At 38.4% G+C, this 19,903-nt stretch overlaps 1 protein-coding gene and 1 non-coding gene across 3 annotated transcripts in view; one reads left to right on the forward strand and one right to left on the reverse strand.

Annotated features, from left to right (window-relative positions):
- The window catches only part of LOC126183417 (ubiquitin-protein ligase E3C), a 216,554-nt gene that overhangs the window by 162,201 nt on the left and 34,450 nt on the right, over nucleotides 1-19,903 (forward strand). For both annotated transcript variants that reach the window (XM_049925370.1, XM_049925378.1), the window contains exons 11-12: nucleotides 5,981-6,170; nucleotides 19,627-19,860. In XM_049925370.1, coding sequence (XP_049781327.1) covers nucleotides 5,981-6,170; nucleotides 19,627-19,860 — 424 coding nt within the window. The remainder of the gene's footprint in view (nucleotides 1-5,980; nucleotides 6,171-19,626; nucleotides 19,861-19,903) is intronic.
- On the reverse strand, nucleotides 14,371-14,445 carry Trnat-ugu (transfer RNA threonine (anticodon UGU)). The gene has a single exon. It is a non-coding gene; the product is annotated as a tRNA-Thr (tRNA).

The raw sequence follows: 19,903 nt of genomic DNA on the forward strand, positions 1-19,903 counted from the left end.
CAGCCTTATCCATCCCCATCAGATTCCTGCACACTCCCACAGGCAGTACCAGCATGTTCCCCCACCCTACCCCGCTATTCCTCTGCCTCCCTCCCTCTGTGTCTTTTCTGTATCCCCCACTACCCACTCCAGCAAAGATAACTGCTTAATCAGTGTTTCTCATCGCAAAGTGTGGCAGACATGGTGTCCATTGTATTTGCTGAATGCTCCAAAATGACCTGATATATCTGACAGAATTTATCATGATTTATGACCACACTGGTCTCCAGAGGCAGCTGTTGGCTGCATCTGTTGCACTAATCACACTGTTTGTTTATGAAAATGGACGCATATAAAATAGCTGCATCCTCTTTTTTGACTGTTAAAGAAGAGCAGAGATAATCATGAAAAAGTTCTGGACTCGTTGATGGCTTGAGACAAGTGACAAAACATTCCCAAATATCAGCTTAAAATATAGCATATCATAAACTGTTGAATTCCATTATAAGCATCATATAATGCTGATTGGAACAGTAAACTTCAACCCGTACCGTAGCACATTGTTCTTTAGATTGACCATATGAAAAGTCATTGACAGACTACCTACAAAATAATGCATTCATTTTGATCACTTTATTGAATATAATTTGTGAACACATCACTTCATTTTTTCTAAGGAGATACTCTCAGGAAAGGAATTGCATTAAAATGCCGGTCCCACAATTCTTACACTGAGAAGCAGTTCACATTTAAAAATACAAGCATTCTCAATTTAAAATTTACAATATTTTCAAAAATTTCATGTATGTATGAAAAGCATAAAATAAGAGAAACCTTTAACTACCAATATGTAGTTTTCCCGTCATTTTATTGCAACAAATCTCACCAAAATAGATGTTTTTGAGAGATCCTCCACGTGCTGGTGCTCTGAAACAACTTATAGTCATAGCACATACCTTATAATACAAAAACCACGGAAAAAAAATATGGAGTTCAACTCCATATGACTGAATCCAATATGACTATTTCTCTCTATGAGGCAAAAATCTGACTTGGCAGACTCTTTCTTTCATGCTTTGCCTTGTAGTAGAACATGTATTTCCACACTGTGGTGTCATAAAACTTGACCAGGACATCCATTAATGCTTTCACATACCGTGAGAAGTTGAATTGTTGTGTCCGTAACTGACTTCGTTGGCACATTGGTTAGCACATTGGACGCACATTTGGGAGCACAATGGCTCAAATCCCTGTTCCGCCATCCAGTTTTATGATGTCCGTATGTTGCTTAGGGCAAGTGCTGGGATGGTTCCTTTGAAAGGGCACAGCCAATTTCCTTTTCCATCCTTCCCCAGTGCGAGCTTGTGCTCCAAATGTAGTGACTGTGTTGTCGACAGAACTTTAAACACTAACATTTCTTCCTCTTCTGTTGGCTTTAGCACCTTGTAGACAACACTGGCACGTGTGTGTGTGTGTGTGTGTGTGTGTGTGTGTGTGTGTTGTACTTATGGGAATGCATTTGAATAATGAAGGGCTTAGTCCTGTGGCTGAATGTATCTAGTATTCTGTTTCACTGGACTAGTCTGCAGCTCATCGCCTCGTCAGTGTGGTGAGTAGCAATCTGTCCTTTCCATATTGTCGTCATTTTTTGAACAGTTTTGACCTGGCATTCCTTCAAACCATATCCAGTATGACTAAGTTTTCTTTTCCTTGTAATAAATGTATCCATCTTCGTTGATTATCTAGTCACCCTTCTCTTTAGTAAAATATGTTTTGTGTAATTTATTCGACAATGAAATAAACTATGGTAATTTATACAATTTTCACTATACCTCGATTGTCTTTGTATATATGTCCATCACCAATGTTACTGCTTTGGAAATACTGAACATTTAGTGAAAAGTTGTTACATCTCCTTTCAGCAGTCAGATCAGACTGCCATTTTTTCTGAAATTGTGAAGTACAAGTACAAAAAGTTTCATGAGTGAATTTTATTATTATTATATTTTATATTAGAGGAGCTCAGAGTATTTACTCTTTTAACTTTGTTGATTATTTGATAGAAGTTAAGATTGATAATAGGGTATTTGACTGTTTTCTGGAAATTGTTTTAAATGATTAAGCATGTCATTTTATGATCCTAACATGCTTTTCTCCCTCTTAGAAAGTTCAGTATTCTTCTACAAAAATGAATATGAAATTAAAGTAATTTGAAAGCCCGCTAAAATGCTCCATTCGAATCATGAGGTGCCTGTGACATCACTGGATAGCTCGCTGCTCTTACTTCATAATGCTAATTCATACTGATGTCCTGTTTTGAAATTTATGCTTTGCAAAATGGGTTATAAATGGTTTGTAGTACCATACTATACAAATACATCTATAAAAACTCCTGAAATGAAGATGAATAAAATGTGGTAGCACTTCACTGGCAAATTTCCACCATGTTGACACACAAATTCACTAACTTAATTAAAATTAGTTGTCAATATCAGTGAAATTCTCCAACAGCTGTGCAACTTCCACTATGCCATCTTCAGGTCCCATATCCACCTCTCCAAATAAACGATGATTTCATATAATGCCATAAATCCGTGGATGTCATGAATTCAGTCGTTTCACTAGTGCTTCATTTGAAAACATGATAGCAACTCAAGTTACAACTTATCTCTGAGATACGCTCTCCCACTGTTCCAAAAAAGATAGCATCATTCAACAAAATTAAACTCCTAGTGAAAATTGTTGTTTTACCCAACTACACCTCAATTGTTCAGTAGCTCTGTTGTTAGAGTGGTAGACTGTCAAATTTTACAATTTGCTGTCCATAGATTGCTGGTTCAAAGCCAACGTGAAAGAACATTTTAACTTACTTGTAAAATGACTTGACAGTCCTCTCGTATGACAACCAAATCACAAATGCAAAACTTCACCACACTGATCAGAAACAGAATATTATTGTGTTTTCATTGCTGTTTACAAGCACTTAGATTTGCAGCCGCTGTCCACACACCTTATGTTCAAAAAATATTTTCTAGTTAATGTGACCACAACAGTTTTTACTTTATTAGAAACAATGTTTTTATCTTTTCACTGTCCAGATAGGATCCTTATTGTTTAAACTTTTGCAATTTCATCATCTTAAATAAAGATGAAGTAAGTCTGCTTCGGACGCCAACGTTAGTTTACACTAACAAACTTCACAGCCCTTACATTTGTGTCACCTGCATGTTGTACACACGTTAATTTCTCCATGTAACCTCATTGTCCTTCACCTCATGTACTGTAGGTATATGGTGATACTTTCACCAGTAGCAATGCTTCCCAGAAAAGTGAATTGTTTGTTCGCAAAGTAAATGCATTTATTCACCATTGTCCATATCTCAGACTAAGATTAATGTGAAGCTATATATAACTCATCCCACAATTGAAACAACTGCTACAATAAGTTCTTGCAAATGCTATTTTCGTATTTTGGGTAAAACTTATGTATGACCCTTCCCGGATTCGAACGTGTGACCCCGTTATCTTCAGTTGGACACATCATTGTTGTGCCACTGAACACCTGCTAGAAACAGATTCTCTGCTGAGTGTCTTCTACAGAGGAAATAAGCATTAAATTTTATAAAGAATAATTTTCTTGTGCTTTGGGTTGTAGCTCATGACTGGTGGTCAACAATCTAGTTATTATATAAGGACCCATTTGCAAAAGTTCTACATTTCCTCAGATCTGAGTGAATTTAATGATGTTAAAAGGGAGCAGGGAAAAGAATGTCTGTTGTTGCACGTATCGCCACTCTAAATGCATCAACTTTGCAAGGCTTACACTATCAGCATTCACAAAATTCCTTTCTGCTGTTACTTAAAAGTTGTAATTGCATTTTCCATTACTAAATAACTAAACAATTTGCAGAAAAAAGTACGTAAAAGCCTCATAACATCGGCTAATGCTCCTCCAACACACTTACGCTTCATCTTACTCTTAGCCTGTGATGTCACCAATGTATCATCCAATAACAGAAAGTTTTTGATCATGTGATCATGATATTAAATGATTTTTAAGCTTTGATTACATAAAAATAAGAGATTTTTTTCCACCAATTCCTGTTGAAAAAAATGCAGAATTTGTTGTGGGACATCGTAGAATATTTGTGCTTCGGCCCCTATAGTATGATGAAGTTCCTATAGGTGGCGGCCCTATACATATTCTTCAAAATTGCATCTGTAATGGAGGTGCATTGCAAGCGGAGAGCCATTATTGAGTTTCTTTTGGTGGAAACCCTAAGCATATCAGATATTCAGAGGAGTTTGCAGAATGTCTTTGGAGACCTAACAGTGAACAAAAGCATGATGAGTCATTGGGCGAGGCGTCTGTTGTCATCATAACCAGGTCTGACAAATCTGTCTAATCTCCTGCATGACAGCTGTGCGTCACACAGCTGTGACTTGTTGCAGTGGGTGTGGAATGTGTGAACATTCTAATTCAAAGTAATCGATGGATCACTTTCAAACACCTCGCTGCACAACTGGACGTCTCTGTTGGTAATGCTGACACTCATCGAGCTGTTGGGGGTACTGAAGGATGTGTGCCAACTGGGTTCCTCACTACCTGACAGAAGACCATAAATTAGCAATGAAGAACCGTCTGTGTGGAATAGCTTCTGCATTACAAGGCTGATAGTGACAATTTTTTGTCAAACCTCATCACAGGCAATGAAACATGGTTTCATCACTTCGAAATGGAAACAAAATGGCAGTTCATGGAGTGACCACCACATCACCTCTCCTCTGTTAAAAAAAAAAAAAAAGTCCCTAACGTCTTGATGACAGTCCTGTGGACTCTGAAGGGGTTATTCTGTTTGATGTTCTCCCTTATAATGCAAGTCACCTGTGAAGCCTATTGTACTATGCTCAGGAAATGGAAGAAACAGCATCCCCATTGCCACAAAAATTCTAATAAAGTTCTCTGTCTCATGACAACACAAGGCCTCACACAAGTCTGTGCACCCGAAAAGAGCTTACAGAACTTCATTGGACTGTTCTTCCTCATCCACCCTACAGCCCAAGTCTCTCACCTTGCAACTTCCATCTGTTTGGCCCCATGAAGGTTACACTCTATGGGAAGCAGTTTGTGGATGATGTGAGGTTATTGTTGCAACAAGACGTTGGCTCCGACATTGACCAGGGGGGTGATACCATGTAGGCATACAGGCCCCTCCCAGTAAGGTGACATAAGGCCATCATATTGAATGGAGATTATGTTGAAAAATAGCACTTCGTAACCAAAAGATTGGAGAGTAATATGGTGTATTTGAATCCTGAATAAAACCAATCTGCCTTCAGAAAAAAATGTTGGATTACTTATTGAATGCCCCTTGCAGTGATAATAATTAGAATAACCATTTTAATTTTTTGGGTCACCTGTCTTCTGACCTGTTTTGTTCTGCCTACCCACAATTTCATCTCTTGTGCCAATCATTTCATTTCTGAGTAGCACCTACACCCAACTTCCTCACTTATTTGTTCTATATGTTCTAACCTCACCTTCCCACTAATTGTGGTCTCCCATGGCACACTCTGAAACTATGGAAATTATTCACTGATGTCTTAATAAAAGTTCTACTATCCTGTCCTTTCTGCTAGTTTTGAGTATTCCATATATTCTCTTCCTTATGGATTCCACAGAGAAACCCATAATGAGCATGAAGCTCATAAAATCTGACTAGTTTTGAGGTATTTTTTCTTTTCCCATATGTAATCAAACAATCCCAAAATCGTCTTGGAGGTAAGGAAACTTGGTGCACAGGGTAGAGCTTGGGGCAATTTCTTGAGCTGATACTTGTCTCCAAGTGCTATGGATCAACCATATACTCTCAATGGTTGCCTTCATTTTTATTTGTCAGAATATCCTTAGTTTTTTAGGTATGTCAGCATAATATAAATAAAAATTGGACACTCATGTGTCTTGAAGATGATACTGAATCACCACCTTTTGACGTTGCAGGTTACTGTAGGTTTGGTGCGACAGCTTCACTCTCGTGACATCAGGAGACCGTTCTGTCCTGAAAACCACTGGATTTCAAAACAAATTACTATACCAGTTGATAAACCATCAGATTTCACATTAAGGCGACGTCGACTGAGAGTTTACAGGCCATTTCAAGGACTGAGAGCATTCACAAAGGAAGAACTAGGTAATGCAAATAATTCTGAGCATAAATAAATTTTTGAAGATACTTCTGTGTTGATGGGAAGAAGAAATTTGAGTAATATTGATGTTTACATGTGAAGAGAATAATTTAGTGTTAATTTCTCTGTGTTCTGTCTTTGAGTGCATGTGCATGCGTGTGTGCATGAATGTGTTTGTTTTTGTTTTTTCCAGTATAATACATAAAATTCAGTCTTCACTATTTTTGAGTATTTGAACAGAAGAAACTTTGGGTACTCAATATGGAAATGTTACTACACTTGAGTAATGATTGGCCTCAGCCACATAACATAATGTGGTTCTGCTTCTAGTACCAACTGTCTTCAAATTCACTGTATATGTAGTGACATCTTCTAATTCCAAAATGCATGACTTGTGATTGTACCTGTTAGCTTGCTATCTTTAAGTACATTTAAAACTGTTTTGTCACAATCCCCGTATGCTGATAGTTTGAAATACAGGTTTGAATGGTGGGTGCACAGTCATATCTATCTGAGGTATGTATCAAATTTGAGATTCTCTCTGACTTCTCAGTACATGCACATCATATTTTGCAAATTTATGAGTCTTTAACTTTACAATTTAGAGTTAACTGCCTGTTTGAATTTATGCATATACTGCAATCTACTAATACAGTCGAATGACAGAGACCTGTCAGTAGTTTTTTGTTCAGCAAGTTTGTTTTTCTTCTCCCCCTATTTTTTTTTCTTCAAGATGTACTGTAACACTTGTGGTATGTGGATGAGAAGGTATATAAGGCATTTGTAAATGGACAAATGTATTCATTACATATTTAAAGCTCCGCCTCCTCCAGTACAACCAATTGCAGTCTTTAAGGAGCTGTATGCATGAACATGAAAGTGTCCTTGATTCTACCATGCATTCAAGTAAATATTGACCAAATGCTATTATTTTACTTTGGCAGGTGTTTTCATTATATTGTACCAAAAAGCCTGTTTGTCTAATGTATAACTTCTCACGTGTACCATGTTTGAGTTTGTACATCCAGATTCTGTGTTTTTATTATATTTGTTCTGTCAGTGACTAAGTCTTGGCTTTAATCTGCATTGCAACTGATGTTGTGTGTTCAGTACACAACTTTGTATTGCACTTATTAAATCTAAATACTGCCATGCCCGCCCCCCCCCCCCCCCCCCAGTCTACATTTTACAAGCTTGTTGAGATGCACTAATTAATTTTTGCAGGTAACGTGTTCACGAGTGTCAAGCTTCAATTTAAACTATTCAAATATTTTTTTTGCACCATGCTTTTGACTTGCACTGTATATGTTTATTTTGTTGGAAACCTCGTTCTCAATACTGTTTTGACCACACAAAATTTCTAAAGACAGCCACACTTGTAGTGGAGGTAAAAGTAAATTTGCATACTTAGTGCTTTGCAGTAGAGTGCCCTATACCTCCAGTTGTGAACTGGATTATGCAACTTCTGTTTACATGGTTCAGTCTGTCTCAACCTCTTATTTTATGGCAGAAAGGATTGTAAGCACAGAAAATTGCTCACCACATCGGCGGCACTGGAGCAATGTCATTTGAACATTAAACTTTTGCCATGGGACATCACAAAACATTGAGGATATGGCTCTTTGCAGTTACTTGCAGTCAACACCACCAGCAGTAGAATTATGGCGTGTAGGTAGAATGCTACAGAACTGTGTGCATTCTGTGAGGGCTGTGTCAACTCAGAAAGTAGGCAACCATCTCATCGTGATCAATTACAGCACAGCTGTGTGTGAAGGTGGGTAAGTGACCAGCTGGAATGGAACCTGTAGCTGTCACCAGGCTCACTTCACTGACAAGTGCGGGACTAATGTAACATTTGCCAATTTTCATAGGAAAGTGTAGAGGTCACTACATATCATTGCATATATTAGGCAGGCAGTTCCACAAATACAACAGGACAGTTGGTCAGTCACATTCTGGGCTGGTATCATGTACAGATATTAGAACCTTACATAGTTATTGAGAGTATAAAGATGGCTATGGTGTATACACAATGGCATGAGTAGGATGCTGGCATGGAGGAGCAAGTGCATTGTTGGGGACGAATGAAAGTTATAAAGTCCAATAAAATATCTGTATTTATTGGGATGGATGGCCAGAAGTTTAGACAATTTAAAATCTTAGCGAGATACAAAGACAATAAAAGTTACTAGTTCCTTGGGTTTCAAGGTGCGACTGACAGCTGGGGTTGTACAGTAGCATCAAGACAGGATCCTCCTACCTACTGTACAGCCCGACAGTCAGCATTTTGGTGATAATACTTGAGCACACTGTGCTAACCTTGTGAACACCTTCTTGCAGAAATTAGGAATGAACCAAATGGAGTAGTGTTGCAGTATCTGCTGATATGAAACTGGTTGCGCATGCTTGGGACTAGCTGAAACTTAGTCTGTCATTGCAGGAAATGGCCACACAATGCTGGATGCCCTCAAGGGGGCTGCCATTGTAGACGGGGTCAGGCTTGAGGAAGAGAGTCTATCTCACCTCGTGCACAGCATACTGAGCATGCTCCAGCATGTTATAATGGATGAGGTGGCACTACACAGTATCAAGTTTTACTCAGAATCAGATTTTCATTTTTTCAGAACTAACGTAACACCTTTTTATCACTCCCATCTAATATCCTATGTTCAGTGCTAAGGTGCACCCATTTTTGCGTTAACATATTTATAATTTTCCTGTGATTCACTCTTTATGAAGCAACAGTGGAGAAAATACTGATGTTGTTTACATAAAATATTGCTGCCATGGTGTGGCCTTCAACAAATGTTTACAAATGTTAAACGGTTAACTTTCTTGAGCCTTGGGTGCTCTACTCAATGGATCTGGAGCAGCAGACTTTGGAATAATCGGTGGTGCTTGCACTTTATCTCCTGCCATTTCCAGGCTCTACTCAGCTTAATCGTGACAGGAGCAGCTGTTTTGACAGAAGTCTGAAGAATGTGTTACTTCAGACAAACATTAACTTTTTCTTGTCATTCCCAACCTTAGCTTTTAGTAGTAAGCTGATGTTATTGTAGCCTTATTGTTTCAATTTAAAGCTGCCTGTGATTATGATCATATGCATAGGACATCTACTTCCCAGAATTTGTAACTAATAGTATAGTTTTGTTTGTGGATTGTGTGTGCACTGAACACAGTGTCATTTTCTCATTAAGGCTTGACCAAATTGCCTGCACCATAAAGCTGTTGTTACAGACAGAGGGTGAGTCAGTTTCAGTTTACATAGCTACTGCTGTCAACAACCATGCTGAGAGTTAGTTGCATGTGCCACGTAGCACCATTCGTAGCCTTGTGTAGGTGATCAAGATTTTGTGTTGTTAGTGGTTTCTTTCAAGTGAAAGCTTAATGTTTTCTGTTGCAGTTTTAAAATGGAAAATATTATGAAGAGAGTAAAAATTCTCAAAAGATTTCAAGTTCATTGTGAAACCCACATCACATTAGCACAGGCCTTAGGGGTACCTGTGTCTATGATGAACTCCATTGTCAGAAATGGTTTTGGAAAGTGGCAGATTAAAAAAAGTTGACATATGCCAGTTAATCTATATATACACAGCTGGAAGAATTATATAAAGTACTGGTTTTAGACAGCATGTGCTTTCAGTATTCTCATAAATGGTGCAATGTTGTGTGAAAAGGTGGCCAATATGCTTGAGAACTTCTCTGCATCTAACACGCCATTTAGGTATCCCACAATATGAATTGCCCAGCTGTTTTGCTAGAATAGTAACTACTCACTCATCATTCATTTTGATACCGTATTTACTCGAATCTAAGCCGCACTTTTTTTCCGGTTTTTGTAATCCAAAAAACTGCCTGCGGCTTAGAATCGAGTGCAAAGCAAGCGGAAGTTCTAAAAAATGTTGGTAGGTGCCGCCACAACGAACTTCTGCCGTCTAATATATATGTAGCGCTACACAGGCATGCTTTGCAGCCACTAAGATATATCCTGGCACCAAAACCTCTGCATCAGTAAATAAATAAAAAAAAAAAAAAAAGGTGGAAGAGGAGCTTTTTTCTCCGCCCCGTGTTTCGACCACTGCATTTTCATACATTATCCAACAAAGTAAATACAAATTCCGTATTGTTCATCTTCGAATGTAGCAGCATGTCAATGTACTACGAAAATCCATTGGCAAGACTGTTTGGGATGTTTGTCAATATGGCCAACTCTACGTTCTGAATTTTTTCCTACTTGTGAGAAGAGATGGTTGCTAATAGGAGCTTTTATGAATTGTGAATCACATGCAGTATTCTCTTCACCGTAAGAATAATACGAATATAAACATTTTGCCATGCATTCTTTCGTGTTTGCTGCTATCTCATTTAAATCCTGTCTGCCTCATAAACTACGAAACTAGAGTGAGACAACAGCAAACGCAGAAGAATATACATATCATGTCATGTTCATATTCATATTATTTTTATGCCCAATAGTGATAGTCAGAAATGAAGCACGGCAATTGACTAGATTTTTAAATTTAAGTTGACTCTTAATTTCGGTGCAGAATGTAATGTACTAAAGAGGCGCCTGCAATGATTTTCAAACGGAGAAAAATTTTCGCTTAATTCTCATTCAGAACATCCTATCATACGCAGTCTATTATTTAGTTCTTGTTGATCATTATCAAAGAAAGCAGCAGTGTAAGTAACAACAAATAGCAGTCTCTTGCCATTGTTTCGCTAATGAGACGATTCCTCTCTCTTTTTTTAGTTGTAAGCAGCAGCAGCGCGCACTAAAGCAAGCCATGCTGCGATCGGCGACAGGTCGTAAACATTCATCATCAGAATGCGACAAACAATGGATGACACAGTACAATAAGGCATTTTCAGCTTAGAGTGACGTAAACACCTATAACAAAGAGAACGGCACTCATCAGATCAAAGAAAAACAAGCAATGAATTCAAATGAGAAGAAGCACGTGAAGAAGGAAGGGAACCCGTATAAATACGGACGGAGTGCCTGACGCGTAGCAATGGCTACCTGGTAAAGCTTAACCGCTAAGCTTACGACTCGAACCAAACTACTGTAGCTGTATCGTCATTCATTCGACCTAAGCTATGTCTCGTATTAGAATGGACCAACTTTGTTTCGATTTGGAGGAGCGGCCATCACCTATTGTTTTTCATCAGTCCTACCATGTTAACCCATAGTTTTAGCTTATGTAATGAGCCATTCCAACATTGTAGTTTTGGAAGTTTACAGGCAGTAGCTCACATCCTGATGGAATGCCCCTTCTTCTCAGCTCTCCATGCCAAGTGGGGTCTTCCAAACTTTTGGGCTTTATTGTTGATGGATGGCATATGAACAACTGAACTGATACTTTGTTTCTTCTGAGAAAGGGATTTTTATCCTCAGATCTAATGTTTCTAATTGTTTTTTGGGGCAGTGATTGGGGTTCGGGTACATCCTACCAGATGTTGTATTGATGGGCATCTCAACCCTACCTCCTCTGCCAGCCACTCTTGTCATCTCCCTTTCACTCTATGTTCAGATGTGGTTATTCCTGTCTCTGCTGCACCCTTTTGTCCTTTTTTAGGTCGTCTCCTTCATATAGTGCTGTGATGAATGCAACACCTTACAAGGATTGTTATCCTGGATACTAGCCAATAACAAAAGAACAATTGAAAAGGTTGTTATATTTCCTCTGAGAGAGTGGGTTCTCTTCTCGTCGTTAATGTTTTGACTATTTCAGACCGAGTGTGAGGACTGAGCGAGATGGCACAGTGGTTAGCACACTGGACTCACATTGGGACGACGGCAATTCAAATCCATGTCCAGCAATCCAGATTAGATTTACCATGATTTCTCATTATTGCTTGATGTAAATGCTGGGGTGGTTCCATTGAAAGGCTTGGCTGATTTCCTTCGCTATGCATTTCTAATCCAAACTAGTGTTCTGTCTTTAATGATTTTATTCTCAATGGGACATTCATCTGTGATCTTCTTTTCTTTGGGTCTGAAATGGTTGTGGTGGGGAACATCTTCTGCTGCAAGCTGAGCCCTGTGGCACTCTCAACTGCACCTTCCTACTCCTACCACAACAAAGGTCAAAAATTAATTATGATTGTGGTGTTGCTCACGCTGCTAAATACTGCATTTTCGGGCAACAGCAAAGTTATATTATGTGGCAGGTGTCATTAGAGCACAGTTAATAAAGTCATTTCATTAAATAATGGATAAACTAGGCACTCATCTTTTCGTGTTTCCCACGCTGGGCTCGTTGTGAACTCATGGCTCAATCATCGAAAATCTAGGTAGTGATAACTCCAAGCTTGGATGCAGAGAGGCCTAGGTGTTATTTTGTGATATTCAAAAGTTTTATAGATGTGTTGCATAAACCATTCTTGAAGATTAAACTTTTGCAAGTTAGCACAATGGTGATGTAAAAAAAGTAATCAGCACTCCGAATTTAAGTTACCCTTCTTTTTTATTACTTTTGTTGCAATATCACGTAAACACACAAAACATCACTTCACAATATAAAACATACTTGAAAATATCTTCCTCACTGTTAAAGTTCACATTTTATAAACTGACTACAATTTGCATCTTTTCAACATGACGACCAAGACTTGACTCTCTAATAACCGCTTACGCGCCCAAAAGTCAGAGTTACAAGTACGACAAAGATCATAGTGACAAAAGAAAGAATACACATAAGAATAATATCATTGCAATATAAACATATCGATGTATCAAAGTACCTCTACGTTAATGAAATCAAATCTGAATGCTGTCTCAGAAACATGTTAACTACTTTACAGAAACACAGTAGAATCGAGAGGTTGAGGTGAGGTGCCATAATGGTTACGTAATTCAAATACCATTACACTACCTACCTGATTATTTCTGTTGCCATGTTTTTACTGTTGTCTGTCCTATTGTTTATTACACTTTTACGTAGCTACCAACCTTGAGAAGAGGCTATCAGTAACCACATGGCAAATTTGGAGGGGAGTCTGGGGCCCTCGGCTGGAAAATTTTAAAAGTTAGAAGCCTGATTTAGGCTTTTAAATGCTATATTTCATATACTCTCCAACCTTGAATAAAGATGATTTTCCAGAGGAAAAAAAAAATGGTAAATAACAAATTGGGTTAAGTTGAAAAGGCTAGAAATTAGTTTAGTAAAACATCAAGTGTGCTTTACAAACATTTCTGTAATTTTTCAAATATTGCAATATCAATACAAATGTATCTCACATGTCATTAATGAAAATAAAAGTAAAACATGGAAATAAAATCCGCTTGCATTATTAAATGTGGGGCCCATCTTCAATATTTTATACAGAAATATTCACTACACTTCCTCACCCACTGCTTCTTTGTCTTCCTGGGTCTGCCTGTACTTGTATAACACAGAATTTGGATTTTCTTTGGTGACTGAAGATGCTTTGCTCTTGAACTGTAATCTTGTTGCGTCTTTGCAGCCCAAATATGATCCTTTGCAAAATTATTTTGGTAACATACTCCCCCCTAAAGACAAATGGTTCATTTTACTGATCATTAAATCATTTGGGGTTTCTGCATTCATACTAGATCAACATTCAGTATTGTACTTCATGACAACAACCATTATGTGTATTTTCTATTAATAAGTATGGATAAATAGGTGAACTGCGTGTCTTGTGATGTCACCTGTTAGAAAAAGTGCAACAACTTAGACAAATCCCTTGAACTTTGTTACGTTACTTGGTTTAAAAGCAGTTTTATTCCTATCCTTTATTCTGATCTGCACGGAATAAAAAATTTTCGATGTCTCTCAGCGTAACCAATCTCAGTAAGCCATGATGACAAAATCTGTTGTAGACAGGTTTACTATATACTCAGGAGGGAAGTAATTATGCTCTGTAAAATATTTTATCGTATATAATTAGTGAAATGTAAACACCACCTTTCCTGATTTTTTTTTTTTTTTTTTTTTAAAAAAACTTCAGATTGTAAAATGTTCATTTCTGCAATTTTTTTAGGAACTTATAACTTCATAATTAAGGTGATTAGTCAATAACAATTATTTGATTATATATGACGGTAGTATCTGTTCCCGAAAGAACAGTTATCGTGGATGACCATGCAGCTTTGATAGAAATGAAATGATAATTAAATGGACACCCTAGCTGCAAACAGGCATTGATGTACTTCATTGGGGACATGTTGAAAATGTGTGCCCCGACCGGGACTCGAACCTGGGATCTCCTGCTTACATGGCAGACGCTCTATCCATCTGAGCCACCGTGGGCACAGAGGATAGTGCATCTGCAGGGATTTATCCCTTGCACGCTCCCCGTGAGATCCACAATCCCAACATGTCCACAGCACTACATTCGTAGTGCATCTAATAGATATTTGCCCATCATACTCATTACTCGTGGCAGATTAATCTACCAAGTACCGTACGAGTTCGGGCATAGCGTGTGCGTTCGCACAAGAAGGTCGATGGCCGGGAAGCCATATTTTAACTATATATGACGGTAGTATCTGTTCCCGAAAGAACAGTTACCGTGGATGACCATGCAGCTTTGCTAGAAATGAAATGATAATTAAATGGACACCCTAGCTGCAAACAGGCGTTGATGTACTTCATTGGGGACATGTTGAAAATGTGTGCCCCGACCGGGACTCGAACCCGGGATCTACTGCTTACATGGCAGATGCGTTATCCATCTGAGCCACCGTGGGCACAGAGGTTAGTGCGTCTGCAGGGACTTTTCCCTTGCATGCTCCCCGTGAGATCCACATTCCCAACATGTCCACACCACTACATTCGTAGTGCGCCTAATAGATATTTGCCCATCATACATGTAAGCTGGAGATCCTGGGTTCGAGTCCCGGTCGGGGCACTTATTTTCAACGTGTCCCCAATGAAGTACATCAACGTTTGTTTGCAGCTAGGGTGTCCATTTAATTATCATTTCATTTCTAGCAAAGCTGCATTGTCATCCACGGTAACTGTTCTTTCGGGAACAGATACTACCGTCATATATAGTTAAAATATGGCTTCCCGGCCATTGACCTTCTGGTGTGAACGCACAAGCTATGCCCGAACTCGTTTGGGACTTGCTAGATTAATCTGCCACGAGTAATGAGTATGATGGGCAAATATCTATTAGGTGCACTACGAATGTAGTGCTGTGGACATGTTGGGAATGTGGATCTCACGGGGAGCGTGCAAGGGATAAGTCCCTGCAGACGCACTATCCTCTGTGCCCACGGTGGCTCAGATGGATAGAGCGTCTGCCATGTAAGCAGGAGATCCGGGGTTCGAGTGATATTCTATCCTTCATGCAATTATTTACCATCTGTGGTATCAATATTTCTCTCGGTACCTTGATTTTACCTCGTTACCTCTCTAAGGGCCAATTGTATAATCATTGCTGACAGGAGCTCAAATTTGATGTTAGTTCAGAAATTGAACACTGTTCAGGTACCTTCTCTGTTGTATAACACTAAACTGGAATCCACCAAAGGAGATTCAGTGTTGATCTAAGAAAGCACAAAACATGCTTGACAATATGGCTTACATCATGGCTAACATCAGCTATCAACACAATTATCATGCTTTGCCCTTGATATTAATCATATATTGTAGAGGAACAGTATTTATTATTGAAGGTGTTGTACTGGGTGTTTATAATTGAAGTGCATCTGTTCATGAAGTATTGGCAGTAATTATCATCTGACAGCATAACTTGGTAGATATGCTAATGTGTTAATGCAGAGCAGATTTCTGCTGGAAAAAAGAAAAAAGTAAATTAATTAAAAGTAGTTCTTATATTGGCCACCAAGTGCAAATCTGGTGCTGTACAGCATCTCTTCAGCGTCTTTGATGCTCATATTGAATGAATTGTATAAGCAGTGGTTAATAATAAAATCAAGATTACGCCACTTGTTTGACCTTCCCCGCTCATGTTCTGTTCTTTAATCCATTATATATGGAAACATTTCTGTACATCATCTTGCATTGACAGCACCAGATTTAAATCTGGTGACCAAAATTGGAACTACTTTTTTTCCAACATACATCAATTGCCCATTAACACATTAGAATATCTACCAAGTTTCACTGCCACACAATAATTACAGAACAGCCTGTACCTCTGTGAGTAACTACACTTTAATTTTAACCACCCAGTATTATAAAGACGGGGGGGAAAGTGAAAATCTTCCAACTGTTCCCCATATGAAAAAGGTTTGCTGCTTGAAATTGTATTGAGCTGATATAAGGGCAGAAGGTGGCAGGATTGGGGGGGGGGGGGGGGGGGGGGCTGATAAAGCTACGGCAGCCAACAAGGCAGAGGTGTGGAAAGAAGTTGCTGTTGACTTCAATTCACAGAAAATCGGGACAGATCATGACTGAGAGAGTTTGAAAGTGTGTAATGAAAATAACCAATGAAAAGAACCAAGAAAGCATTCATGCATGATGTGATGCATTGTAAGATGCACTTCACAGTTACTACATTTTGTCTTTATGTGATTGCATGTGGTGCATAAACTACTGTAAGAACAGTGTCATAACTTTTCAAGTTTGAAGTACATAAAAACTAGAGGCAGTAATTTCATGAAGCCTACTGTTATGGGCAGCAGACAGAAGCTAATTATTGCAATGTGAAGCCACAGTTTATTACTTTTTGCATCATTTACTATGGTGATGCACATTTTCATCCCGAAGTCATAAGAAGTGCTATGTGTATACATTTCAATATGCTCTGATAAAAATTTTGAGCATGTTTATTGTGTAAAAGGTAGTTTATAATATTATTCATGATTTTCTTGTTCACTCCATGTTCTGAAACACAACTAAATAAATTACTAGACATAAGAGACAGATGATCAGGCTTTCAAACTGACACTTCATAAATTTATTCCAATTTTTAACTCTTTATGTAAATACATCGTTAATAAATGCCACCCTCATTGCTCTATGACTATTGTTAGCTTCATTTCCTGTAGGTACTGGAAATTTCTTCATACACTCTTCTCCCAACAATACATTGTCATCCTTTTCATGCTCTTCATCTGAAGTATTGACAGCAGTATTGTGAAAGATAAATGCTGAATTCCTTCATACGAATTTTGATTAATTCTTTCTCCAGTGAAGCAAAGCTGTATCTACAATCTTGATGTTAAAAGTAGCATGCACATTGCAGTCAGTGACTGGATTCTTTTTGTTGGTTTCAGCAGATATCTCTCAACATTAGTTCTAATTGCACAGTCCAATTGAAACCTCTGCTTAAATGATTTATGATTTAATTCCGAGAATGGGAACGCTCTTTCATGGAACATGCTGGGAGCTCACTGGAACTCATTGTCATTCTCAGTAGCCACATTGGAATACTGAGACGATAAAATTCACATCAAAATAATTAACTCCCCATGTCTTTGTCTCCTTTTCACTCTGCTATTTGATTTCTGACCCACACAATGCAAACTCTCGGTTTACCTTTCGAAGTGTCAACATTCTTATTTCAAAGTGACCGTTGTGATGTGAAATAGTCCGAAAAGAGATTTTCAAAATGTTCTCCTTAAACTTATTATGAAGCAGTTTTTTGTACTATTCTTGAAAATAAGGCGTTCATTGTAACTAAAGCTGCATATTGTTTCCGTAGCTATTCAGACGTGCCATGAATATCCATTGTAGAAATTTGTAAATAAACAATTTTAACAACTTCCAGGTGGTCTTTCCAAAGCCCATTCTGACGATACTAACAAGGGCTTTAGTCATTGCTAAATTTTCAGTGATTTTGAAATTTATAGTCGTTATCTCTGTTTTTTGCTTTTCATTATGTTTTAATCGCTCTTGGTCTGTTTCACTGGGGAATAAGTCCCAATGTGAAATACAAGGGGCATTCAATAAGTAATGCAACACTTTTCTTTTCTGAAAGCAGGTTGGTTTTATTCAGGATTCCAGTACACCGTTTTATTCCCGACTCTTTTGGCTACGAAGCCATATTTTTCAAAATAATCTCCGTTCAATGTCATTGCCTTAAGTCACATTACTGGGATGGCCTGTATGCCTGCATTGTACCACTCTACTAGTTGACATTGGAGCCACCGGTTTGCTGTGTCAGTAACCTCCCAATCATCCGTGTACTTCTTCACACAGACTGCATACTTCAGTGGACCAAACAGTTGGAAAGTCAGAAGGTGCAAGATCTGGGCTGTAGAATAAATGAAGAACAACAGTCCAGTGAGGTTTTGTGAGTTCCTTTTAGGTGTGCTAACTTATGTGAGGTCTTTTGTTGTTATTGAGAAGGAGAAGTTTGTTTGCAATTTTGTGGCAATAAACACACTGGAGCCATTTCTTCAGTTTCCTGCGAGTAGCCCAGTACGCTTCAGATTTTATTATTGAATCGTGAGGCAGTACAGCAAACAAATAGCCATTTCAGAGTCCCAGAATATCATCACCATGGCTTTACTGGCCGATTGTGCGACTTTGAACTTTTTCTTCAGAAGAGAAGTGGCATAGCAACAATCCGTCGATTCCTGTTCCGGTTCTTAGTGATGAACCCGTGTTTCATTGCTTGTGACGATGTTGTACAAAACTTGCAAGCAGTTCTGTACAGGTGGTCCTTTGTTGCTCTTTATGGTCTTCTGTTAAGTGGTGAGGAACCCAGCGGGCACGCACGTTTGAATACCCCAACTCGAGGACTTGCTCAGCAAGGTGTTCGATTGTGATCTGTCGATCGCCTCAGATGAGAATGTCTGCACAGTGCAACATTGCGGGAGTCGCATCTGTGTGTGGCTAGCTGGCACACGAGTGTCAAATGCCTTGCCCCTGACTCACCGTGTTTTTGTTCTCTGCCAAGTCTCTCTAGACATTGTGCAAGTGCCTATGAATATAAATGATACTCTAGTTTTCCATCAAAAGAAACTCAAAAACTCAAGACAGTTCTCTGCTTGGAATGCCATTTGAAGGCTATTTATAGCACGCCACCTGTTGGAACTTCACGACACTGCAGGGGTAGAAGCAGGAATGTCCCACAGTATCTCACAACAAATTCCACATTTTTTCAACCTATCCTGGCTGAGAAAAAAAAATTGTTGCGTTATTTGTTGAAAACCCGTTATAAGTTGTTTGTTCCGATGATATACATAAATACGTACTTATTTATAAGTTCTAGACAATAAGAAATCAAATTCAGACTTAGCTTGAAGAGTGCCACTGAGAATTCTAGTGTCTTCTTCAGTTTCCACATTTTTTTGTTCACTGTAAAGTGGTCTATGTTAACAATTTTTTTGTAGTTTTGTATTGTGGTGTTCACTCTTTAGGTGTGTAGTGAAGTACTTTGTCATGTCACTTTAAGGTACACCTGTCATATTTTATGCATCTTAATATTATATATGTTAAGAAACCATTGGTGTTGATATCATCATACTGAATATTGATTAATGTGTAAATTAAATATAATTATTGGTTTTAGAGGAAGGCCCACCGCTATCAACAAAGGAAATCCGCACAATAACCATTCTCAGAGAACTGCCATTTGTAGTGCCATTTCAAGAGCGTGTTTTAGTTTTCCAGAGTTTAATAATAAGAGATAAAATGGAACATCAAGGAGAACAGAGTCATTTTCTTCAAGGACCAAGTATACAAGTTGCAATAAGGAGAAATTATTTGTATGAAGATGCTTTTGATAAACTATCGCTTGAGAATGGTTAGTAATTTTTTTCCAATCAGCAGTTGCTTATTATATGTTT

The sequence above is a fragment of the Schistocerca cancellata genome, chromosome 1, assembly GCF_023864275.1.
Source record: "Schistocerca cancellata isolate TAMUIC-IGC-003103 chromosome 1, iqSchCanc2.1, whole genome shotgun sequence".
Taxonomy (NCBI): Eukaryota; Metazoa; Arthropoda; class Insecta; order Orthoptera; family Acrididae; genus Schistocerca; species Schistocerca cancellata.